Below are 25,896 nucleotides of genomic sequence, written 5' to 3' on the forward strand. Positions count from 1 at the left end.
CAGGCCCCTGGGAATACTGACGCTGGGTTCACATACCACAGGCAAGATGAGACACTAGTTTAAAAAAAAAAAAAGTATTTTGGACATTTTACACGTAGATGCTTGAAAACTCAATTTTCAACATTCTAAATGGGCAGCCACAAAAGCGTGGAATTCCAAAATTGCTTAAAAGCTTTCTTGGCTGTTGTATCTGAACCCCGGCTGAACAGAACCTGGTTTGATACTGTTCTGTGTGTCTGTCTGACCTGGCAGCTTCCTGCATGACGCTGCATGGTGCCTCTCTCTCTGCTCGTCTACCTGTCCTGCCAAACCGGCACCTCTCAGCTGCTTGCAGCATGCCTGCCAACATCAGCTCCATAGTCTGCAGGGTCATATGATCGTTGAATCTTAACTTGTTAATCACCGTGATTCACTCAGCCTGTATTGATTCCAGGAGTGTGAAATTCTCCCAATTGTGTCGTCCTGTGACTCTGCAGCGCCGTTCTGTTCTCTGAATCATAACCGTCTCTTTCTCTCTCCTGCTTCTCCTCCCCCTCTCCCATTCCTAATGACCGTCTTCCTCTCCGCTCTCGCTCTCCGTGGATGGACTGTTCTCCTCTCGTCTCTTTTTCTGTCACTCCGCTCCTCCTCTCTCTGCTCTCTCAATCTCTCTGTTCTCTTTCTGCACACAATCTCTCTTTCCCTCTCTCTCTCGTTCCTCCTCTCTCTCTCTTTCCTTCTCTCTCTCTTTCCTTCCCTCTCTCGTTCCTCTTCTCTCCGCATGGCCACTAATGCACAACTAAGCGACTCCTTGCCTGCTAGGTGGTGGGCGTGGTGTTGGGGGGTGGGCGGAGCCCCTGGGCCCGCTGACATGGTAACCGCATGTATAGCAGCAGCTGCAGCAGCGTTATTATCAGCCAATGGTAAGAGCTGGTACTGTACGGTCAGCGCTGGCCTCCGTGTGTCTCAGGGACCAGAGGACTCCAAATCAAATCCCTTTAGCGTCAGACTGTCTGTGTCGAATGCCTCAGAAAATCCAGGAGGACTATTAGCTACGTTTGAAATAAGCAGAGTTAAGCGAAACCAAATTAAGCATTTGGCAGCAACTCATATAGAGGCTCATGTTCAAGATGCTCATGTTCAAGACTCCCCTGCTTGTCTCCCCTGCGTCTTTGGTGACTCAAAAACAGACGGTCTTTGACCATCGCCATGATGCCACTCTGTGTTTTAAGTGATCAAAGGTGACAAGGGAGAACACACACCTGAATACGTAGGAAATATTAACGTACAGTGTACAAGCTATATTAACAGATGAGAAGAAATAGTATTAGATCTAGTATTATTGCTTGTCCCAGCTCAAGAGCCTCTTGCTAGCTTGCTGCTCCTATGGCAGCCTTCTGCACCTCCGGCTGCCCCCCCCTCTCTCTCTCTATGTCTGCCTGATTCCTTTCCTCTATGGGTGCTGGATCTTCCCTCAATAACAATAACAAACACTCACTATGGTGCTGCTCCCATGCTTTTAACAACATCAACAACCGTTGTCAATTGCTGTGAGAGATGTCTTTGCATGAAGGAGACATTTTCCCAACAGAAGTAACAATCTACACGAGTGAGGAACTACTTATTTTCAGTCACGGGGAATCACGACGCAGTGGTTACAGGCAGTTTCTCTATCAGCCACCGGACACCTCGTCGTGCATGTGGTCCTTATTCTTACCCAGCATGCATCTGCGGCTGACCCTCAGCGGCGGGCCTCGCGAATGCCGGCTCGAGTCAGCTGACCGCCTGACCGCCGGGCTCACGCCAAAGAACACATAGAGAAGAACTCGTCAGGGGCGTCGCGGTCTCAAATCCTACCGGGACAAACTACCGCGTCACTCGGGAGTCAAAGTGGAGCCAGATCTCTATAAAAACGGCCCACATGTGTGACGTGCCTGACGCTCGTCTCTACGTGTTCCTTGGCTGATGCCCCCCCACCGGTTGGTTTTGCTGTCGATGCAGATCAACGGTGTAGACATGACAGAGGCCAGACATGACCAGGCAGTAGCTCTGCTTACCGGCACCTCCCCCACCATCGCCCTCCTGGTGGAGCGCGAGCAGGCCGCCCCGGGGGGCTCGCCGGGCCTGTCCCGCGCCCGCGCGCACTCCCCGCCGCCGCCGGAGCCCTCCGACTCCCCGGACCAGGAGGACCCCACCGACGAGCGCCTCTCCCCTCACAGGAACCACCTGGGCCAGCCGCTGGAGGACGAGTACCCCATCGAGGTGAGAGTCTGAGAGGGGGAGTTGTCGAGATTGTCTCAACTGCCTTAATTATGTGCTGTGTTTGTACCTGTATGTTATTTGGGTTTTTAATGTCATTGATGGTTGTGTTTTTTAATGGCATTGATGGTTGTGTTTTTATTGATCCATGTCAAGAGCATTTTCCGTCTCGTAAATTTGATGTACGATGTAAGATTCCTCAATCTGAGACTCACCGAGAGAGAGAGACATGACAGAACAGAACTACAGTATCTGATGAATGGGACCATTGCTTATTACTGTGACAGAACCGTAGGAGCTCCTTTGGATTTCACTGATAACTTATTTGGAGCTTTGGTTTAATCTTTGTCCATTTGGCTCTTATCTTAACACCCCCCCAGCTCCAGAGAAGATGGTGCACGGTACGAAGCTTTTGTTTAGGCGTTTGCTGTTAGGATACAGTAGTGTAGCATTGGCTGAATGGCTCAGTGATATCCACAATTACCACTCTCCCTCGCTCAGGGGTGGAGCCAGGCTTAGATGCTGATGCCTGTCCAGTTGGGTTCAGATACAACAACCATGTTTTAAGAAAGGAGTTTCATTGTTTTGTTACTGCCCGTTGCAATGCAAAGTTTAGAAACTTTGTGTTTTTATGATTTGACATACTCTTTTAGATATTATGGAGAGACTTACAATGAGATGGACATCTTAAAGCGAGTGTCTTATCTCTGCTGTTGTATCTGACTCTGGCTCTGTGTTCCCCTCTCTAGAAGTGTAGGCCCATGCTAGTGTGGTTTAGTAGATGTGCTGTAGACCAATGGCTGGGGTGGATTACCAGCCCTTGATGTTTGATTGCTCAGTCGACAGTTTGGTCCCATTTAGGACCTGTAGATTCTCCCTGTAGAAGTGTACAAACTATAGGATGGTCTCAAGATCCTGGGAATACTCTTGTGTCTTTTGTAGCAGGCCTGTGTCAAATACTATTTGAAATCCCTCCAAATACTTTGAGCGTTTGCTTGAGTCTGCCTGGAGTGTCAGATTGGTTGATAGTCCATCGGTCCCGTTGTGCCAGGCAAGGCCAATCAAACACAGATCAGTATCTGAAATTATTTAAAATAGTTATCTTTTTCAACCTAGGTCTCAAGATTTAAACCATGATGATTTCCTGGTTCCCTCTCTTGATCCTAGATGTTAACATTTGTTTTAGTCCCCCTGTTCAAATCCCTAGACTTCGAGCACAGACCTTCCTGTTACTTGAACTGCTCTTCTGCTTTCTCCCCTAACAGGAAGTGATGTTGGTGAAGGCGGGCGGACCCCTGGGGCTGAGCATCGTGGGGGGCAGCGACCACGCCAGTCACCCATTCGGCATCAGCGAACCTGGGGTGTTCATCTCTAAGGTACATCTATGGGAATACACCTTTACTTGGGCTTGTTTGTTCTCTGTGTGCCCCCACCCCCCCTCTCTCTCTCCTCCCTCTCTCTCTCTTTTCTCTTCTGTCTCTCTCTTTCTCCACATCTCTCTCTCACCTCTCCTCTCTCCACCCCCTGCCTGTGTCAGGTCATTCCCCAAGGCCTGGCGTGTCAGAGCGGGCTGCGCGTGGGCGATCGGATCCTGGAGGTCAACGCCATCGACCTGCGCCACGCCACCCACCAGGAGGCCGTCCGGGCGCTGCTCTCCAACAAGCAGGAGATCCGCATGCTGGTGCGCAGGGACCCCTCCCCGCCCGGGATGCAGGTATACACACACACACACACAAACACACACAAACACACACCTGCCCTGCCTCATCTCGAGCCGACATGTTAGTACTCTCAGTGCGCTGTCTGATGACGTGTGTGTGTGTGTGTGTGTGTGTGTGTGTGTGTGTGTGTGTGTGTGCGTGTGTGTGTGTGCGTGTGCGTGCGTGCGTGTGTGTCCATTGCAGGAGATCGTCATTCAGAAGCAGCCAGGGGAGAAGCTGGGCATCAGCATCCGTGGCGGTGCCAAGGGCCACGCTGGCAACCCCTTCGACCCCACCGACGAGGGCATCTTCATATCCAAGGTCCTGGCCTGTACCCCCACACTGGTCACTGCAGTTACACTCTTTATCATGGGGCCTAGTTCTCGAACAGCAGACTTCAGGAAATCCAGCTAAAGTCGTCGTTACTTCCTGTTTACGTTGACTCCGACTATGCCGATTTGGCTCTTATGAGCTAGAGAGGGATGGCGGGACTCATTCCCCCCTCTCCCGCCCCCTGCAGGTGAGTTGTAGCGGCGCGGCGTCCAGGGACGGGCGGCTGCAGGTGGGCATGCGCATCCTGGAGGTGAGCAACCACAGCCTGCTGGGGATGACCCACACCGAGGCCGTGCGCGTGCTCCGCGCCGTGGGAGACACACTGCTCATGCTGGTGTGTGACGGCTTCGACCCCAGAAACGCCGCCGCCATAGAGGTGAGACGGGAGGGAGGGAGGGATGGAGGGGGGAGAGAAGGAGGGAGGGAGGGAGGGATGGGTGTTGTCAACATGGGAACAAGCTCACAGTGGGTATGCGTTTCTCTTAATTAGCCTGAAAGTGGCAGAAATAATTATTAATGTCCTCAGTGATCATTTTCTCAGTCAGATTATATGATTAGCCCAGTGTTCATTTTGTTTGTGTGTGTGTGTAGGCGTCGCCGGGCATCATCGCCAACCCATTTGCGGCGGGCATCGTTCGCAAGAACAGCATGGAGAGCATCTCGTCCATCGACAGAGACCTGAGCCCAGAGGAGATGGACATCATGCAGAAGGTCAATATCACACACACACACACACACCCCTGCGTGCTGGCCTCACATAAAGAATGCCAGCCAACCACAGCACTACATCTTACATAGCGTGGCGTAGTGAATGTGGGAAGTTAAGAAGAATAAAATCCATGCTAAGGAAGTTGAGAAGAGTGATCTTAAAGTGGATCTGGTGTACGGGAACAGACCGAACGTCTCTCTGTGGTCTCCAGGAGTCTGAGATGGTGAGGGAGGCGTCCCAGTGGGAGAGAGAGGAGATGGAGAAAGTGGTGAGTGGGACCGAACGCGCCGGTTGGGTGTCAGTCGATAAAGCTCGGGAATAGCTCCGTTTGATTATTCTGGTTCTTCGCCTGTTGGGGTCAGCTTACCTTGGCGCTCTCCTCCTGAACACCCCTCCCGTAGCCGAGTAGCACTGCACGGTTTTGTTCCGCCCTGGTAGATGAACAGAGCACTTTCTAATGTGTGTGGGATTGATCTATCTATCTATCTATCTATCTATCTATCTATCTATCTATCTATCTATCTATCTATCTATCTATCTATCTATCTATCTATCTATCTATCTATCTATCTATCTATCTACCTATCTATCTATCTATCTACAGTATCTATCTATCTATCTATCTATCTATCTATCTATCTATCTATCTATCTATCTATCTATCTATCTATCTATCTATCTATCTATCTATCTATCTATCTATCTAATTTCTTTCCCCCTCCCTCCGTCCCTCCCTCTCTCCTTCCACCATGTGTGTGGGTCCACCATCTTCATCCATCCCGCTCCATCCCTCCGACTCGTTTGTCTTTTCTCCATTCCACCATTCATTTTTCACGTCTTCCCATCTTCATTTCACTCCTCATCCTCATTGCGCGCGTGTGTGTGACTGGCCGTGGCTCGTGTCCTCCCCTCCTCCTCCTCCCCTCCCCTCCCCTCTCCCGTGGTGAAGGAGCGCATGCGTTTGGAGCGAGAGGAGGCTACTCGCCTGCTAGAAGAGGAGACTGAGGTGAGACACCCCCCCCTCTCCCTCCCTCCCCTCCCCTCTGGGGGGGGAAGCCAGCCTGACTGACTGGAATAGGATACAGTCTTAAATACCAAGACATCCCTCAGGAATACATGGAAACAATGAATGAATGCACAGAATGCGTGTCGGTGTGTGTTTGGCGTTTGCTGGAACCTACGCTCCTTCAGTCTCTTGTCAGCCCCTTCTCTTGATGACTCTGCAAGGGGTGCAGGGTGGCAGAGCGAGTGGAGATACGTATGCCTTCTTCCTCCAGCGCGTCCTCCTCCTCCTCCTCTCACACCTGATCCTCTCCTCCCCCTCCAGAGCCTGAGCAGCGGACCTCTAAAGCTGGACTACAGGACCCTGGCGGCGCTGCCCACCACCAGCCTGCAGAAGGTCAACAGGGTAAGGACCCTCCTCCCCTTTATACTGGGAACAGGGCTGCTGCGTTCTGTGTTTTCGCGATGCCAGGCGTGAGAGATTAATGCCTGAATACCCCCCACAGAGAAGTCTATCTTATTTTGCTTGCGTTGTGTTGCCATGTCTCTCCATATTTGTGAAAATGCGTGTTCCGGTGAGGAAGTAAGTTAAATTCCGAATCGTTAAGTGCATTGGGGTCCTGTTCTGACTGATGGGAGCCCTTCTAAAAGCCCTCTACAAGCCCTCTTCAGACCTGTGACCCTGGACAGGGCTGTGGAATGTCTGGATCTGTGCTCCTGAGTCACTATATTGGAAATGGCCTTCAGCGCCCAGAATAGACCTCTCTGGAATCCAGTGTGTCGTGACCAAACCCCCTCCCCCACGCCGGGAAACTCCTCTGTGACCCCAGACCCTAGCCAAGCAGGTGTCTCAGGATTGGGGAGAATGTGAAAACGAACTCACACACACCGTGTCCAGAACCCGAGAACTACTTTGCCCTCTCAGTCCTGATCACAGCTGTGATATGAAGAGCTAACGCACGGCGAAGCTGAACCTCAACTTCTGGCCTAATCAAAGAACCATCCTGCTGCACACTGGGTAATTGAGAAGAGAAAATAAAGACTTACAATCAACAAAATGAAGCATTGAAGAAGTTTAAAGCAAGAAAAGTGGCCCTTCAGTCTCTGGGCTGATAGGGAGAGGTGTGAATGTGGGGGGAGAGAGGGGAGGATGGTGGAGGGCGACAGCTGGCCGCCCCCCCAGCCTCTGCTCAAGGGGGGTTATTTTAAACTTGGTCCTGGCCGGGATTGGAGGGCGTGTAGGTGATGGGAGGGGTGCAGGAGAGGGTCACGCAGAAATGAAAAAGCGTCTCAGCGTGGCTGGCCAGTGTCCTTGGAAGTGTGTGTGGACATATTGTACTGTACTGCAGCTCCTGGTCCTGTCTAGTGAGTATGTTATGACCAAGGGGGTAGACTGTTCTCTCTCTCTCGGTCTCTCTCTTGGTCTCTCTCTTGGTCTCTCTCTCTCTCTCTCTCTCTCTCTCTCTCTCGTTCGTTTTCTTTCTCTGTGTCTTCCTTTTCCATATCTTCACTTTTTAATGTATCTATGGACACTGGTGTTAATTTGGCCTCTAGGGACACTAGTGTTAATTTAGCCTCTAGGGACACTGTTGTTAATTAAGCCTCTAGGGACACTCTGGTGTTAATTTAGCCTATGAAGAATTGTGTGAATGTTGGTCATTAGTGTGAATGTCTGATCTTCTGTGACATGTTTTCTGTGATCTGTTAAATTGCTGGTTTCTTGGGTGATTCATTTTCATCGCCATGGGTCCTGTTTGATAGTACTGGGAACAATTTAGGCCATGCTGAGAAAATAGTGTGAAATGCACAAATTTGGCTTTCGAGTCTGTGAGAACATGATCATCAAGGAGCTTTATTTTCAGGTATACAGTAATATCTATTAAGCTGTAGTCATTCATTTCCCAGACTAAGATCTAAAGGTCCTTACTGGGTCTTGTTAGTTTTCTCTGGAGGGTTCTTAACCTACATACAGTAGCGCCTGCAGCTGCCCCTGGGCTGAGCTGTGCACTAGGAATGGAATGACGTTCAGTGGAGACAGACCCAATAGTACAGTAAACAGACTCCATAAAGGAACACTACTTGACACTTCAAACTGATGATCATCCATTCATCCATTCATCCATTCATCCATTCATTAATTCGTCCATTCATTCATTCATTCATGTATTTGGTTTATATACAGTAGGTCTATGCAGTTCTGTCGTTGGTCAACCATCTTAGGTAGCTCGGTATCTTCGAGGGGTTCATTTTGATATGTTTAATCTATGCAGTCTTACGGTATGTAGTCTAGTGACGTCTCAGATTTTAATTCAACTCGTGCTCGGCGTGACAAGCGAGCGCCAGTGTCTTTCGCCGGTTTAGTTGGTGACTCCCACTCCCCAGGCTGGGAGCTCATTGCGCTGGTATGTTGCTGTGTTAGCTGTCAGCTGTCCCCCACTGCCTCCTGTGCCTCTCTGCCAAAAAGGGTACTGGTTCACATTCCACCCCACTGACCCCGACACTACCGGTCACATGAAGCAAACTACAATGCCAGTATTCTTAGTCGTACTATTCTTGACGGTCAGGAGATCATGCCAAGGCTGTCTCAGAATCCACAGGGCCGACCTGTATGGTCAGACTGAAGGGTCATCTGTGTGACCCCCACGGCCCCTGGACACCTTTCTATATCTGACCTCTTCGGTCCAGTTTTAATTACAGTGGTATTAACTGTTAACCATTCTGTCAGACGGCATTTAACACTGTGGCCTTAAGGTTTGCAGATTTTTCCCCCTCTGAAATGTAGCGAAATGTAGCTAGTTCCTTAGCCTTATCCAATATAGTATAGATGGAATATTAAATGTTTGCACTTTCCATATGAAGAGTGTGTAAGTCAGGAGTGGGCTGCTTCTGTTCTTGCCTCTCTTCACTGATAGTGTGGGTTATTTAAGGCAGGGCCGGGGCTGAGCTAATGTGACCACTACCCCTGGGGGACAGATAACCCAGTCATGGTTCTGCTATGGCCGTCACCAGGAAGCTCATCTGCTGGGCTGCTGAGCAGATTAGCTAAATACAGTCATAATGGCGCTGTACCCTCTCAGCAACCATGGAAGATGTGTGTTTGAGAGAGAGGAGTGAGTGAGTGAGTGAGTGGCTGTGTGTGTGTGTGTGTGTGTGTGTGTGTGTGTGTGTGTGTGTGTGTGTGTGTGTGTGAGAGAGAGACTAAGGTTGCGTTCACATCTCAAGGTTCGTTTTCTGATTCGAATGAATGCAAGGATTATACATTGTTTCAATTTTCCAACTGGTAACTGTGGCTCAAAGCTTGCCTCTGCGCTCGTTCAACCATACCTCCATGCGCTCAGCACTGAATTTTGTCTCAAAAATAACACCAGAGCGTTAGAAATGTGCCAACTTTTTAGGGAGGTATCTGACTAGGGCTGTCTTCAACCAAAAAAAATCTTGGTTGACTGACGGGCATCTTTTTTTTGACCAAACGATTGTGGGCACACTTTTTCAGGCACTTTTTTCCCCAGGCTTATACATTTCTAAATTAGACTGATTGTTAATTAGTAACTAACTAATAATTAGTATCCGGTATATGTTATTGTATTTTATTAGGATATATTAATTTATTATTTATGTAGGCCGTTTTCACTCCTGGAGTTTGCACCAGTCATGAAGCCTTCCGTTTATCCCATCCCTCCCATCTATCCCAATGATTTAATTAAATTTAATAAAATGCACTGGTATTACATCATTTAATTTGATCATAATCCTAATCATCTTTATTGTGGGCCTATAGTAATAATCCAAATGATAACATGTAGCCTTGGCCTACATAATGACATGACAAATGTGCTCTGCACTCCCAAAAATGCAAAATGTAGCCAATGACATAAGAGTAAAAAGGATTATAACCACAATATGAAGCCTATTTTCAACTTGTAGGCTAGACATTGTGGGACTTGGTTCATAAAACAATGACCTGTCCAGCAAACGACCTCAGCCCTACATCTGACTTCAAATCGTTGGTCCCCTGCTATGTTCACGGAATACAAACTAGTTGCCATCTTCCTGCGCTGCGCAAAGACAGGTGCACTGGAAAATAAATGCCTTTTTTAACCCATAAAATGGTACACACCAGAAATGGACCGCTCCAAAGTTCACTTGACAGCAGACCGAGACCACCTCGTCCAGGAGGACCAGAGAGCGGTTGTTTGGTCCGTACCAGAGTTCAATTCCTACATTCGAACCGTAACAAGGGGTTTGGTTTTGTTCAACCTGACTAAACCAGGTTGGTGTGAACGCGCCCTGAGAGTTTGTGTGTGTGTCTTCTGTGTGTGTGTGTGTGTGTGTCTTCTGTGTGTTCTCTCAGCTCCATGTTTCTATCTCTCTATAACAGTTACTTTATCTCTGAGTCTCTAGAAGCTCTACAGTTCTTTATCTTTACCATTTTTGTCTGTCCGTCTCTCTCTCTCTCTCTCTCCGTCTCTCTCTCTCTCTCTCTCTCTCTCTCTCTCTCTGAGTTCTGACTTCTTGTTTACGCTGCGTCTACTACTCATCATTTCAGTCTCACCGTATCGTTCCCTCCTCTCCCTTTCTCTCTCTTTCCTCCTCCTCCTCCTCCTCCTCAGTTCTCTCCCTGTATCAGTGAGACTGCTGTCATGGAGGTCCCCCTGCAGGCCCCGTTAGAGCCCCTGGGCTTTGGCCTGGTTCAACCCTCCGCCTCCCTCTACAGGGACCCCCACGTCTCCCCTCCCCCCCAGTCCTGCCCGCCTGTGAGCGCCGAGGCCGCGCCTCTCCCCGCCATCTCCTCCTCCACCCAACAACAAGCCGCCGACCCGGCGCCCTCGGTCCCGAAGGCACCCCCGCCCTCCGCTGAGGAGGAAGACGAGGAAGAGGAGTGCCTGGTGGACTCTCAGCCAATCTGCTTCAGCGAGAACCCCTTCCTGGTGGCCAACCGCAAGGGCAAGGGCCAGCCCCCCACGGAGCGCCTCCTGTCGGGGCCCCCCGTGGGCTACGGCAAGCAGGGCCAGCTGCAGCCCTGGTTGTTCAGCAAGGCAAGCGGCCCTGTGTGGTGTGGGGTTGTGTGAGGCAGCAGCATGGTGTGGTGTCACGATGGCCCGGTGTACCGTAAGCACCCACCCCCCCCCGCGCCCCCCTCTTGTCCGTCAGCACTCATCCCAGCGGTGAACCTGAAACGGCATGACAGAGAGTTTTGACACGGGGTCATTCCTCATAATCACACTCGAATGGGACGATGCCGAAGTCACCCGTTTGGGGCGTCCGTGCAAACTAACCATCTGGAAATCAAAAAGAAGCATGCTGGTTTGATGTAATGACGGGAGTCGCGCCCAGAGTCTCTTTAGCGGGCGTTGGAGTTATATTACGTGGCGGAGAAGTTCAACTGCGCACTGCAAATACAATCCATTCATTCCCACCCAGAGGCTCCCATCAGCCCAACTCTGTAGACCCTGCGTTTTCTTTTTGTCTTTTTTCTCGCCCTGCTGGGAAGGGACTAGTCCCCGACCTCCAGGTAGTCCTGCCGCATTAGCGTTTCTGCCCCCCCCCCCCCCCCCCCCCCCCGTTCAAGAATGTGAGACTGGCAGCTGTGTGCTGCGGTATGAGGGCCACCCGCCTCCCTCCTAGACATCCTGGGTATGAAGAAACGTGAGCCTGGAGTTCACGTGGTGGGGAAGATGTGCATGCTGATCACAGGGGGCTTGTTGTTCATCTAACCATCTTCACTCTGTAGCCCAGGAGCTCGAGGACCCCACTGACCCGCGGACGACTCTTCACCGTCGGTGTTGTTATTGCACCAATAACCCCCCCCCTTTACTGCAGTGCTCTGTCAACAGACGAGGTGAAAGTGTAAACAGCTATTAAAAGAGTGTGTGTGTTGTCTCCCCCAGGCGCCTTCCACTGAACCCCTGAGGACAGACAGTCCTGTCAGAGACACCCCCTACTCTCCCAGTATCCAGCCGGTAAGACCCCACCCCCCCCACCCCACAACACACTCACAAAACACCTCCACATCCTACTCACATCCCATCAGCATCTCTGCTTCCAGATTCTCTTTGTTTGCCTTTTCCATCAGACATCTGTGGGTCAATTAATTGATTGATTGGACAATTTACAAATGCATACACCCAACACACCATTGCACTACATACTGTAATTAATTGTCGCGGATAACGCAAAGTCCTAGCCTCACGGCCATTGCTGGAAATACGGGGTAGACATAGCATAGCAGTAATAAGCATAGATGCACCTTGACCCTGTCCTCCTCCTCCTCCTCCCTAGCCCAGCTCTCACTCCTCCTCCAGCTCTCTGAGTGGGGGCAGGGAGACCCGCTTCGTAAGTCTCACCCCCCCTCGTCTGCTCCCACCTTGCCTCAGGCGTTCCTCCTGCTTATCTAAAGTTAGTCAGGGCTGCCTTTGCACTCCGTCTGCAGACATGGCAAAAAGATCATTGGAATGTAACGACCCCGGCGAGGTAGGAGCGTTGGGCCATCATGTGACCGCGCTCGCTCCCCAGGGCCGGCCGATAGCGGCCCGTTAAGCCTGGATGTCCCGATGACCTCCATGTGGCTGTCCCGTGTGGTCCGCTGTGGCTTGGGTTGGACTCATTGAACTGGGCTGCATCCTTATGCGCTGAAAGCAGTTGTTGAAATAGTTTAACAGGCGTGTCTGAGTGTGGATTTGATCTATTCTAGGCTGCTTCAGATATTGCGCCCGTAACCAGTCAAATGAATAATCACATAAGCGTTGAATGTTAAATACATAAGCACCTATTGTATTTATATTTTGCTACTCTTGAATGCAGTTATCGTAAGTCACTTTGGAGAAAAGCATCTACTAAATGACTGTAATGGAATGCTACGTTGTTTGTATTATACAAAGCTTTGCATTTTGTCCTATTAAATTTGGCACCGTGTCATAGGCTAGGACACTAGCGACCGCTCTACTTGGTTGTGTACCATGTTGTTTGCATGTAGACTCCTCTACAGTGGCCTCCAAACTAAAGACTCAGTCTGTGTGTGTTTGTTTGTTTTGTGTGTTGGAGGGAACACAGCTGTTGAAGCACCAGCAGGGCCAGGGGGGGGTACAGTGTGTGGGACTGATCACATCACACAGGGCATCATTTTAACCCACACATTCTCCTGTATTTGTTTTCAGGCCAGCATCCATCTCACCCCCAATGCCTCTGCCAAGGAGAATAACTCATCAGTGAGTGTGTGAGCGCCTGGGCTGCCTCTAAGGCTTAGTGGATGTACTGTGCTGTACTGTACAGGAGAGATTATACAGTGGATCTGCACTCTGCATTCTCATGCTTCATTATTGACATTCACCATGTTTTGGGTTCTGAACTGTGTATTGATGTTTTGGCACTCTGACTTCATTGATATTGAGGTTATGACGGTTATGGCTATATTGAGATTGTCACCTTTATGGTTTTACATTGATGTTTTGACGTTAACCGTTCCGTTTTGTGTCCCCCCTCCCTTTCCAGACGAGGCCGGGGGCCATCCAGCCGCTGTCGCGCGGGCGCCCCAGCCCCTCCCCTGTCACACCGGACGGCCACAGCAGTCCCAACCCCTTCCAACATGGCCCCTCCCCCATCAACTCCCAGACCCCTGTAAGGCCCCTCACCACCACGTAGGGCTGACCCCCCCCCCCCCCCCCCCCAGCGGTCTAACATGGCGTCTCACACACTACTGCAGTACAGCGCGGTCTCACAACTGTGCAAGAGCAGTTTTCTTTACTATGAGGCTAAAACCAAAGTGCTGAGCGGGACGACAGCAGTTAGAGAGGCTGTTTAGCGTGACTGATCGCTGACCTCGTCAGTGCTACACGACATCCAACTGACCGGTCCCATATAGGGTGGGTGTGTGTTGCAGGCAACAGCACTGGCAAAGTGGAGCCTCTGACCTCTCTGTGACCTGCTGGATGACCCAGAGCCGACCAGTGGCTAACATGGGTGTTCCGGAATGCTATTTCCATTTTTGACAACGGTTCTGGAATGTTCCTCGCATTCCATATGACAAAGGGACTAACCCCTAAGTTCTAAGGCCATATAGCCTTGAAGCAAATGGATTTGATATGATACCCCTGTCTTCCTGTATATACCTGAACCATGCAGGTGTGTGTCGAGTTCACACACACTGTAACTTCATCCTGGCCCCTTCTCCCTCTCTCTATCTCTCTCTCTCTCTCTATCTCTCACACACACAAACACACATCCCCATCTCCCAAATGACACCAGCTGGCATGCTGTCACTGTCCACCTGTTCTCCCAACCCTCTGCAGCTCTGCCGTTTTGTCTCATAAGTCTACCCTCTACGTGTCCTTGTCTGTCTCTGTCCGTCTTGTCTTTCCGTCTGTCCTCCTCCTCCCTTTGGCTTCCCACCACATGGAACCTCCCCTCTCACCCCTCCAGACCCCCCTGCAGCCTCGAGCCCCCTCCCCCGCCTCGCCAGACGAGTTCCCCCTGAATATCAAGCAGGCGTACAAGGCATTCGCCGCCGTGCCTCACTCCCACGCTGTGCTGGAGGTGCCGCAGGTAGGCCCGGCCGCCCAGGATCCCCATCCCCCCCATCCGGGCGGCGACGAACACGCATGCTGTGGTTGGTCATGGCTCCCGTGTGCCGACTCCCCCACCCTCCTCCACCTCACCTCACCCCTGCCCCTCCAGACTCTTGAGGCGGGCTCCGCGGTCCAAGCCTGCCCTCTGTCGGGGGCCTGTCATCATGTGCTGTGTGGAATGTAGTCACGTGTGGCGGTGGTCATCGTTGGTTTTGCACACGGCCCCATCCTCTCCGGTCCTGGCGTCGGACCGCCATTTTGAGTTGTGGTCGTTCCCATGCTCGGGGGTTGCTCTCCTCCTCGCCATTGCCTGCTCTCTCCCTGGATCTTATGCGTGTGTGTGCCGACTGACGTGCCTGTCCTAATCCCTGCCAGTCTCTCTCTCTCTCTCTCTCTCTCTCACACACTTTTTCTCTCTCTAGTCTCTCCTCTCACTCTCTCAAGCGCACACTCTCTCTCTCTCTCTCTCTCTCTCTCTCTCTCTCTCTCTCTCTCTCTCACACACACACACACTCCATCCCTCCCTCCCTCTCACGCTCTCCTCTGTGTTCACCGACAGGATCTGTACAGCCTGAGGAACCATGTCCACCCCAGCCAGTCCTCTCCAGAGGTGAGTGGCTTCATGGACATTAAAGAGATCAGACTCTTCAATATGTTCATCATGTTGTCAATAGGATCTTTGGGGAGTTTGAATATCAGTCTTCTCATATTTCATACTGAAATAATAGAGGATATTTAGATGTGTAAAGTGTTCAAACGTGTGCAAACACGATACAAAGGCCTGTGGTCAAGGGACAATTTAAAGATTGCTGACTACACATGTTATATAGAGTGACTGACCAGACAGTCGTTATGTGGTTGTGTCCTGTTGGGCTGACCGTTCTGGTGACGACTTGTGTGGCTCTTTCAGCCTGAGCTGAACAACGAGGTGTTCATGGATGAGGAGAAGGTGGGTGGTGGAGAGGGGGATGCTCGGAAGGCCCCCCTCTCCCCCATCTTCCCTATCTCTGACCGGCAGGAGTATATGAGTCTGGCGGCGGTGCCGCGTCTCTCCAGAGCCTCCATGGACCTGCAGGTACCACCCCCAGGCCGCCCCCCTGCCCATCCCGGCTGTGGGGGAACCAAACCCCGGGTCGCCTCCCGTAACCTCCATGGGGCTCTGAACTGTTTAGCTGCGGTGGTGGGGGGCCGTTTTGCCGACACAGCGACGCTGCGTTGTTGTCGGAAACGCAGGCTGTCAGTGATCCGACTCATAATCAGAGCCAGTGGTGTTGGGTTGTGATTTTGGCCACCTAGTTCGTTGTCTTTGACCTCCTGTCGCAGAAATACTCTGTGAATATCTTTGGGTATATTCATCTCTTGGTACGGCAAAGTGGTCATTCACAAAGTACAGTGGTCATTCACAAATGGACAGACCATCATAAATGCTGACCTTTCCCTAGAGATCAATGGTGACGGGCTCTTAATTCTTTAATCTTAGTTCTTCAGGTATGTTTCAGTTCCACAGACTTCTCTTGTTCCTCCTCTAACCCTCCAGGGTCTTAACCGTCCAATCCCTGTGCTCCGTCTCCCCCCCCAGAGCCCCTCCCCCGGCGGCCGAGACAGCCCCGAGCAGCGCTCCTTCAGGGACAGGCAGAAATACTTTGAGATCGACGTGAAGCAGCAGACGCCCGACAAGCCCAAACCCCGCGTGTCCCTGGTGGGAGAGGATGACCTGAAGAAGATGAGGGAGGAGGAAGGTACGCTTGACCTCGTGTACCGGCCAGAACCCTCTGTCCGCCATTTTAGAAACTTGACCCAGAACCCTCTAGCCACCATTTTAGAAACATGACCCAGAACCCTCTAGCCACCATTTTAGAAACTTGACCCAGAACCCTCTAGCCACCATTTTAGAAACTTGACCCAGAATCCTCTAGCCACCATTTTAGAAACTTGACCCAGAACCCTCTAACCACCATTTTAGACTGGACCAACTGTATATGTTGGTGCAGTCCAACTGTATATGTGCCCTAGTCCAACTGTATACAGTATGTGCCTAGCCGGTCAAAGTTGGCAACCCCATTTTACCTAGATCATTTCCTTCTGTAATGTTAATCTGATTGTTAGTCTAATATGATGAGTCTAGCCTGATGAATCTAATCTGACAAATCTAATCTGCTGAACCTTATCTGATGAGTCTAATCTGATGGTCTAATCTGCCCCAGCGAGGAGGATGGACCAGCGGGCGCAGGAGTTCCTCCTGGATGAGGAAGAGGAGGAGGAGGAGGAGGACCTGGCGAAGCAGATGGCAGAGATGAAGGCCCATGGCAAGGTGCTGCTGGACGGCGTGGAGTACAAAGTGGAGAGCGTAGCCACGCCCTCCAGGCACTGCTCCACGCCCCCTAGCTACAATGCCACGCCCCCTAGCTACTGCGGAAGCTCAGGGTACTGCTCTGTTTCGTATTCGCACTTTTGAATGCTTTCAAAAGCATGCCCCTGAAAAATGGTGACTGACTAGTTTGTGTGTGTGTGTGTGTGTGTGTGTGTGTGTGTGTGTGTGTGTGTGTGTGTGTGTGTGTGTGTGTGTGTGTGTGTGTGTGTGTGTGTGTGCGTGTGCGTGTGTGTGTGCGCGTGTGCGTGCGCATGCGCAGGCCCTCCTCAGTAGACTCCCAGAGGAATTCTCTGGAGGAGAGCTTCAGACTGGAGCAAAGACCCAACTCCATGACTGGGTAACTAAAACACAGTTCTGTGTTATAGATTTTATGAAGTTTCTGTGTGTGTGCGAGTCTGCACCTGCCTAGTATCTTACACTGTGTGTGTGTCTGTGTCTGTGTCTGTGTGAATGTGTCTGTGTGTGTGTGTGAATATGTGTCTGTCTGTGTGTGTGTGTGTGTGTGCGTGTGTGTGTCCAGCCTGATCCCAGTGTACCCCGGGGAGACGGCGGCCCCCATCCGAACCGCCAAGGCGGAGCGGCGGCACCAGGAGCGTCTGAGGATGCAGAGCCCAGAGCTGGCCCCGCTCACCGCCGCCGACAAGGACCTGTCCCCCGCAGAGAAACGAGCCCTGGAGGCCGAGAAGAGGGCCATGTGGAGAGCCGCCAGGTACAGCAGGACACACACACTCTTACAGACACACACCCACAATAACTCACTCATTTAGAAATGAGGAACGAGAACAATCTGAGAAATGCATCAAGAAGTACGAGGCACAATGGAGACCTAGGATATGATGGTGGACAACAGTGGCAGGGACCCCTCTTCTCCTCCCCAAACTCCTCCTCTTCCTGTTTCCTTCTGCTGATGTCATGTTTCTCATCATCCTCTTGTTATTGTCTAGATACATGTTACAGGAAGAGTTTAGTTTTGCAGAATATCTGCCAGAACTTGATCCCCCCCCTGTCTTTGAGTCAACAATGGGGAAACGGCCATCGATCTGGATGTCATCGTTACGGTGATGGTCCTGTCCAGTCCAAAGTCCAGGGTCTCTGTACACTGTGTACTAGACTGTGATATCTATACTCTTCCTTTGTTCTCCAGCTCTCCTGTCCTCTCCCCTCTCTCTCTCTCTCTCTCTCTCTCTCTCTCTCCCTCTCCCTCTCTCTCTCTCTCTGTCTGTCCTAGCTGTCTCAATGTTTTATCTCCCATCAAATGCTTTTTCCTCCCTCTTTTTCTGTCTGTTGTACCCTGTCTGTCCATCTGTTTTCCTCTCCTCTCCTCCACCCTGGTGCCCCCCCTCCTACTCCTTCCCCTTCTCCCCTCCGTGTGGGGGGCGCCAGGCCCTATGGTCTGGAGGAGGATGTTAGACAGTATGAGCAGGACCTGGCCAAGAGGCTGTACCAGTCCCGAGTGAGGGCGTCTCAGGGCTCCGCCTCTCCTCCCCAGCCCCCCTCCGCCACCTCCTCCTCCTCCTCCCAGCTCAGGTCTGCTCCGAGGCCCCGCCCAGCACAGGCCGCACGGCATTGTGGGGGAGGGGGGAGTGTGCCGGGGTGCTTTTGAGTGTGGTCGGGGTGGGGGGGGTGTTTGCCGGGGCTGCCGGGGGTCAAGGCGAGGCTCGCCTCCACCAGCGCTGCTCCACGGCCACCCTGCTTCTGCACGTCCACATGGCTGAGACCATCCGCTCCGTGGCTCCTTCTCTCCGTTCCTCTCTCTCTCTCTCTCCTCATCTCCTTCTCTCTCTCTCTCTCTGTATGTCTTTATTCCCTCTTTATTTATTTATTTTTCTCTCGTTTATTATTTCTCTCTCCCTCCGATCTCCCACTTTTCATTTATTTTATTACTCTCGTTCTCTCGTCTTTATTTTTTCTCTTCCTCTCTCTCTCTCTGTCTTTATTTCTCTCTTTCTTTTTCTCTTGTTTCTTATTTCTATCTCCCTCTCATCTCCCTCTCTGTCTTTATTTCTTTTGTTCTCTCTGTCTTTATTTTTCTCGTTCTCTCTCCTTTCCTATTTCTCTCTTTCCGGCTGTTCTCTTGATTCTAATGCTTTGTTCATCTTACTAACGCACAGCCCTTAGTAAGGCTTCAGCAGTGTGGTAGCTGAGAGTATGCTGCCTAACTACAGTAGTGATGAGTAGTACAGTAGATAGTCCTTGTCCTGGAATGCTCTGTCTATCAGTATACAGTACCTACACTGTACTATTACCAGTGGGTTCTGAGTTGGAGCATCTAACTAAGGATCTCTTGAGTTCCTGAGTCACAGCAAGCCAGGACAAGGAGCTGTCTGTGATCGCTGAATGCACTTTACACTATATCACTGTTTTAGTATACTTTGTTGCTCCCCCTCCATTCCTTCCTCCATCTAACCCCTCCTCTCTCTCTCTCTCTCTCTCTCTCTCTCTCTCTCTCTCTCTCTAGGATGAAGTCCCTGGAGCAGGACGCACTGAAAGCTCAGATGGTCATCGCCAAGTCTCGGGAGGGCAAGAAGCGCGGCACGCTGGACCAGCTGGCGGAGTCTCCGTCGCCCGCCCCCACACCCTCGCCCACGCCCCTGGAAGGTAGGCCCCGCTGCGCACCCCCGGCTACCCCAGCCACCGTACCCTCAGGGCGCGGTCTCGTCCACGGGGTTCATAGTGAGGAGGAGGAGGTACTGTGGAAGGGAGCACACGCTAAGGAGAGGCGCTGGGATGTATTTTAGGTTGATTTATTTCAGTGTCCAATGCAGGTTATTCTGTGATAAATGCTCTAAAAGATTTTTTTTTACTTTTGCCTGCGCCCCTCCTACCTCCTCACTACATGCTGTGTCTCTACAGACCTTTGGATGGGCACCATGCCTTTACAATCGTATGTCTCTGCTCGGTGCGGGAACTTCAGGTCTTGTTTTGAGTTATCTCTCTCTCCCTCTCTTTCTCTCCCTCTCTCTCTCTCTCTCTCTCTCTCTCCCCCTCCCTCTCTCTCTCCCTCTCTCTCTCTCTCTCTCCCTCTCTCTCTCTCTCTCTCTCTCTCTCTCTCTCTCTCAGATGTCAGTCCCAGAGGAGTGACGTCTCCTGGCAGACTGGTAAGCCTCCCCTTACTGCCCTGTATGTGAGAAATGAATAACAGTTCCGGAACAAATACAGCACATCTGAAGCCTATTTTGTTGGAGACGGCGGCGATAGACTGAGATTCCTTTTCGGAGAGTCCGAGTTCAAATTAACTGCCAAAACCAGTTCACAATTCATTCACATTCACAATGTTAACAATCGCCTTCCTTTTCATTGAAGTAGCTTCACCAGTTTCGCAAGCCGAATGTTCATCCTCCACAGTGCTTTCATACGAAGGGGAAAAGAGAGCAGTGTCGATGGGTGTCCAGAAACATCATTTCAATTTCACCATAATCATGCACTGTCACCAAACCAGCCAATTAAAGCTCAGGACATGGCGCTCTCCTTCCATTAGCCACACCCCCACCGTATGATTCATTCCATCCACATCCTTCTGCCACCCTCCCTTCCCCTTTCCTGTTCTTCTCCTTTCCTCTCTCGCTCTTTCTCCTCACCCCTGTCTCTGTCCCTCTCCTCTTCACCCTCTCTCTCTCTCTCTCTCTCTCTCTTTCTCTCTACCTCCCTCTCCCTCCCCCTCTACTCCTCCCTCTCCCCCTGTTTGCTGTCCTTCTAGTCCCTGTCGCAAAAGAAGTTTGACTACCGACAGTTTGCTGCCATTCCTTCTTCCAAACCCGTATACGACATCCAGGTATTGCCTGCCTGCATGCTTTAGTCCCCAGGCCCCAGCCCCTCTCCCTGGCCTCCCCCCTGGCTTTCCCTGCTGCCACTCCCACCAGCCACCATCCCCCCCCCCTCTCCTCCCCCTGGCTCCCCTAGTCACCAGACCCCGGGTGGATGCCATGATGGCCACAGCTCCTCCCATTTTGTCTCCCCCCCTGATTTAGGCCTGTCACTTCCAGGTCAGTTGCGGCTCGCTATCTCTGATTCACTTAATAGAGGTTGATGGCCAATCATGCTAATATGCTATTACTATTTATTATGTACTATACTGTTAGCATTTAGCAATCACACTATTTGGCCCTGGGTTTTAAGTTTTGTAGTTCTTGTATTTAAGGATGACCCCCCCCACCCCCCCTTCACCTCCACTCTAGCTCCTCCCCCATTCTCCCACTCACCATCCTGAAACCCTCAAGCATCACCGCCAACACTGACCAATCACAATTCACTTATTTCCACCAACTAACAAATCACGCAGCACTAGCCAGCATCACAACTCACTCACCACTCACTCACCAACCAACCAACCAACCAACCACGTGATTCTAGCCCACTAACCTATCAGCTTCCGGGGAGCCTGGCAGCCCAGCCTCTACATCTGGCCCAGTCTTCTCTCCCAGCCCCGCCCTGCTCCCCATCTCCCTGCTGGGGCTGAGAGCTGGCAGCCATTTTGGCTCCATCAGCCTTCTGCTGTTTCTCTCCTGGCCTTCTGAGCATCACCGAGGACCGTGTAAAGACAGGAGCGTCAGAGACATCAGAAATCCCGTCTGCAACTACTGCTGCACTGGGGAACGGAGTTGACCTGATGTGGCTCCCTCTCTATGCTCTGTCAAGTCCACCTGTGATGAGGAGATGATTCCAAATCATCCTCACAATTACCCCCGTAGTACCCGGTAATCAATAACACACTGGTGGGGGCTGAGTTCTGGTCCAGGGCTTTAGTGAGGTGGGAGCCAGGGACCATACATTTCTCCATTAGCTTTGTTTCACTCAGTCTGCTCTTCTCTCTGCTCTTATTATCTACAGATACTGTAATATATTTTCGCTACTCACTGAAGTGAAGACAGTTTTTGAATGATGAACGCCTTTTCTCCAAGGTGGAGAAAGCACTTTTCACACTTAAATAGCACATATCTACTAGCCTGGCTTCACCATCCTGATCATGTGATCTCATATTCGGCTTCTTTATTGTCACACCTGCAAACTTGTCACCTTTTGGCTAGTCCCCTTTGTTATGTCAAACAGGGTAGTTGACGTGAATCTAGAGGTATGTTGTCACCTTTTTCACTAATCAAGAGTTTGCAGGTCTCTATTGTGGAGAGAGGTCAGGTGATCAGGATGACGAAGCCAGGCTAGTGGATATGTGCTATTTAAGTGCAAAAAAGTCCTTGGTGGGGGACGGAAAGGCATGCCACCTCGGAGAAAAGGATTTCATTGTTCGAAAACCGTCTTTGCGTCGACGAGTAGAGAAAATATATTATCTGTAGATACTGGAGAGCAGACTGAGTGGGGAAAAAAAAGTTAACAAAGAAACGTATGGTCCCTGGCGGGGCATAAGGGAGCGATCCAGCCTCACTAACGCCCCGGTCTAGTGGGAGCTCAGCTTCCCGAACCTGGGGAAGACAAGGAGGGGATACATGCTATACAGACAAGCAGCGTATATACAGTATCACGCGTCCCTCGGGGAGGAGTCCACGCAGGGGAAGCCGGGGCGGCCGGAGGTGGCGCTGGAGCCGGGGGAAAGCTTGTCCTTTCAACGGTTGTGGTTCCTTCCCGGTCGAGCTTCTGTGGTTGCCTGTTCCGCCGGTTGTGAGGAGTGTGTGGGGGGGGGTTCTCCTCTGGAATGTTGTACAGTCAGTCTCAGGTTCCATCCGCTTTCACAGACACAGATCAAAGCCTAATCCGAGACTAGACAGCGAGGTCTCCAGTGGAGAGCGCGGGCTTGGTAATCTGTGTGTGGGAAACCTGTGTGTGTTTAGGAGATGTGTGTAGTGTAGTGTGTGTGGTGGAGTTATGGTCGTCTCTTCTGCATCGCTGACTCAGTGGTTACCCTTGTGACTTGTGTTGAAACTGTACCTTTGCTTGTGTATTGCTGCACATACACTCTCTGTTTGCAGCTATCTGCACTATGGAATGACCCTTCCCCCCACCCCTTTCCCAGAACTGATGGACTAACCAGACCTCTAACCTCTCCTAACTCCTAGCCTGTAGGAACAGACTGCTAGAGGTTGTGGGTCTGTGTCCCCCCCCCACCCCCGCCCCCTCTACTCTGGCAGTGAAAGGGTCTGTGTGTTAGCGCACTGGGGGTGAGGGTGGCTAGACGTATACCCCGGGGGGCCCTCCAGACCTGGGTTAATCACACTGACCAAGTACTTGGAAGTATTTAAAAGTAATTCAGGTTTGTTCAATTTGCACTTATGCGATTGGGTCCGTTTGTTTAATTGCACTAGGCAGGCTAAATCAAGTATTTGGCAGTATTTTGCTAATAGTATTTGACCCAGGTCTGCTTCCCTCCATAACCCCCCTGTCTCTGACAGTCCCTCTGCCCCCCGATGGTGAAGGTGCTCCTGGGACCAAGAGTAGACACACACACACACCCTTCCTCCCCCATCCCTTACTCTCTGCTCCTCTCTTCCAGTCCCCCAACGCGGTCGATGATATCCAGTTCATCGACGACGGCTCCAGCAACCCAGGTGAGTGCTTGTACCCCCCGACTGTAGGAGGGCAGCTTGGTAGCCGTCTGATCTATACAAGCCCCCTAGCTAGCTAGATATGGCTCTGTATGTGTGCCTCATCAATGGTAGCTGTAGAATCATATATAGTTGGCTAAAAGCGCGTACAGATGTGGAGCCAGGCTAAGCGAGGGCAGGAGTTTGGTTGGCCCAAATGTAGTACATCATCATCATCACCTGATAATTTCTATCCCTTTGATTCAGGTGACTACCTGGGATAAGAACCTCCTCTTGGTAGGATTCACACGCTGTGTGGTTTGAACGTGTGTGCACGCACGTGTGAGTGTGTGTGTGTGTGTGCGGGCGCACATATACACCTCGGGCTGAGTGTGTGGAATGCTGTGTGTTCAGTCTAACCCTGCTAGTTAAGTGTGGATAAACCCCTAGTCTAGTTCTTCTTCTTAGTACTCGCTCTCTCTGCCCCTAATACTGCTTCCTAGAGTAGGACTTGGGCTGGGCTCCATTCCAGAAAAACAATCTCCTCTCCCATTCCCTTGTTCTCTCCTCTTCAGAGATCTTGAGTGCAGTCGGTATAGCCTCTAGTGGTTTCCACCTTGGACCTTTCCTGTCCAGCTAAACAACCATGTTAGATCTGTGAGGGGAGGCGAACGAGAGGACATCGAAGGGGGGATGGCTTTCTTGGATGGGAACACACCTTAGTCTGTCTCCAGTCCTGGGAGGGGTGGCTTGTTGTCATCTTAGTCTTAGTCTCTGCCTGTTTTCAGTTCCTCAGGTGTCCAGTGGCTAGTTCAGATGATTGTGCTGCAGTAACAGTTCCTAGTGTTTGGTATTGAATTTGCTCTAGCTCCAAAACCTGCATGATATAAAATTATTTACAGACTAAAATTTGAAGGACCTCGGACCGGATATGGCTAAATTCTTTAACCAATTTTAGTGGACAAAAAAGTGTAGTCAATGTTGCTTCTGAAACAACAATGCATGGAAACACATTATTTGAACACAATAGCCAATTTACCTCTTTACATGTAGGAGAGGAGTTCAATATTGTATTTAATGGAATTTACCCCAACCCCTGATCTGAACAATGGGCATCACCTCATTCAGGTACAGTATGTGTAGATGATTCATTAGTATCTTATTGGACAGCTGGCCTGACTAGCTGGTGATGGATGAGGTGGTTAGTTCTGCTGCTACTGTGGCGTTGGGCCTCTCTCTTCCAGGTGGCTTTCCCTATTCGGGAAACCATGCCTCCTCTTTCCCATCAGCCACCTGTCTAACAAGAAGTGTCATGCTGTTGCCGAGCAGACTAGCGCCTCATTTTCCTTCCATCTTTCCCAGAGCGTCCTCTTCCTTTCCACAGCGTTGGCAATGCTGGAAACGAGGGCTCAATATGAACCATGACTGGCAGGTAGAAGTGAGGAGGAGTGTGGTGTTGATGTCCTCCTCTCTGCCCCCTCCTTCCTGCAGTGCCAGCTGTGGACCCTGGCGCTGAGGTGCACGCCGCTCTGCCCGCCAGCTCAGCCCTGGAGGAGATGGCTCTCTACAGCAGCAAGCGCAAGCTGAGACAGGGCCGACGCAGCCTGGAGACCGCCGTGCCCACATAACACCTCACACACACCTGCCAGGAGACACACACACACACACTGCTGTTGAGAAGCTGAGAGAGACACACACACACACCCAGAGGAGGCGCGGAGGCACTCTACAACACACACACACACAAATACACACACACAGTTAATAGTTTGGGAGGTGTGTGCTCCCATGTGTAACCACTGTAGAGACTACAATGCTGATAATCACCAAACATACACACACAGTCATATCCTGCGTGCCAGTCTTGCCTTTACAGTCTGAGGATGAGTTGGCATGAAGAGATGGCCCAGAGTCCCGATGCCACTAGGGATAGGGGCTAGCGATGTGAGCTTGCATTATGTTTCAACACCATTCTCCATTTTATTTTGGTTCCATCTTCAGTTTGCGTTTTAGAAGCTGAATTATATTAACAGGGGAATGATACCTTTTTAGTTATTTTTTTTGCGCCTCCTCTGATTTTGCTATTTAAAAAAAGAAGAAGAAAAAATGTTGTGGATGAGGGAAAAAAAAAAGATGAATTGTAGCTGTAATACTAACTTTTCAGATGATATTTTCAGAGACTAGATTGTAAAATGTCAGGGTTTTTAGATTGCTTTGGGAGGGAGGTGTATATATTGTATGAAGAGAGAAGGACCTGCTACCTTCACAGTCACCGGCCTGCAGGGTCTTTTAAAACACTATATATCTACTGCTCTGCTTTTTAAATTGTTTTATCCTTTTTACATAATTTATTTAGCTTTGTATTGTATTACTCAAATCAACTGCCTTCTCTGTAATACATTGTTGTGACCCCCTGTACTTTTGAGTGGAAAAACTAACAATGGAGTGATGCATATCATTTTATCATATACAATTAATTAAGATAAATTGTTAAATATTTATAAAGGCTTCT

The 25,896-nt window shown here is 50.7% G+C and overlaps 1 protein-coding gene across 1 annotated transcript in view; it reads left to right on the forward strand.

Moving 5' to 3' along the window:
* The window catches only part of scrib (scribble planar cell polarity protein), a 78,881-nt gene extending 53,855 nt beyond the window's left edge, over positions 1-25,026 (forward strand). Inside the window, exons 20-39 of the mRNA XM_084461257.1 lie at positions 1,981-2,241; positions 3,504-3,614; positions 3,776-3,952; positions 4,143-4,259; positions 4,459-4,647; positions 4,863-4,982; positions 5,192-5,248; positions 6,308-6,388; positions 11,871-11,942; positions 13,137-13,187; positions 13,471-13,596; positions 15,103-15,153; positions 16,123-16,282; positions 16,748-16,967; positions 17,174-17,251; positions 17,435-17,623; positions 19,373-19,512; positions 19,975-20,012; positions 23,354-23,408; positions 24,876-25,026. Coding sequence (XP_084317383.1) covers positions 1,981-2,241; positions 3,504-3,614; positions 3,776-3,952; positions 4,143-4,259; positions 4,459-4,647; positions 4,863-4,982; positions 5,192-5,248; positions 6,308-6,388; positions 11,871-11,942; positions 13,137-13,187; positions 13,471-13,596; positions 15,103-15,153; positions 16,123-16,282; positions 16,748-16,967; positions 17,174-17,251; positions 17,435-17,623; positions 19,373-19,512; positions 19,975-20,012; positions 23,354-23,408; positions 24,876-25,012 — 2,430 coding nt within the window. The 3' untranslated portion in view covers positions 25,013-25,026. The remainder of the gene's footprint in view (positions 1-1,980; positions 2,242-3,503; positions 3,615-3,775; positions 3,953-4,142; positions 4,260-4,458; positions 4,648-4,862; positions 4,983-5,191; positions 5,249-6,307; positions 6,389-11,870; positions 11,943-13,136; positions 13,188-13,470; positions 13,597-15,102; positions 15,154-16,122; positions 16,283-16,747; positions 16,968-17,173; positions 17,252-17,434; positions 17,624-19,372; positions 19,513-19,974; positions 20,013-23,353; positions 23,409-24,875) is intronic.
* The last annotated feature ends 870 nt before the right edge of the window (positions 25,027-25,896 follow it).

This window comes from Borostomias antarcticus, assembly GCF_949987555.1.
Source record: "Borostomias antarcticus genome assembly, chromosome: 2".
Lineage (NCBI taxonomy): Eukaryota > Metazoa > Chordata > Actinopteri > Stomiiformes > Stomiidae > Borostomias > Borostomias antarcticus.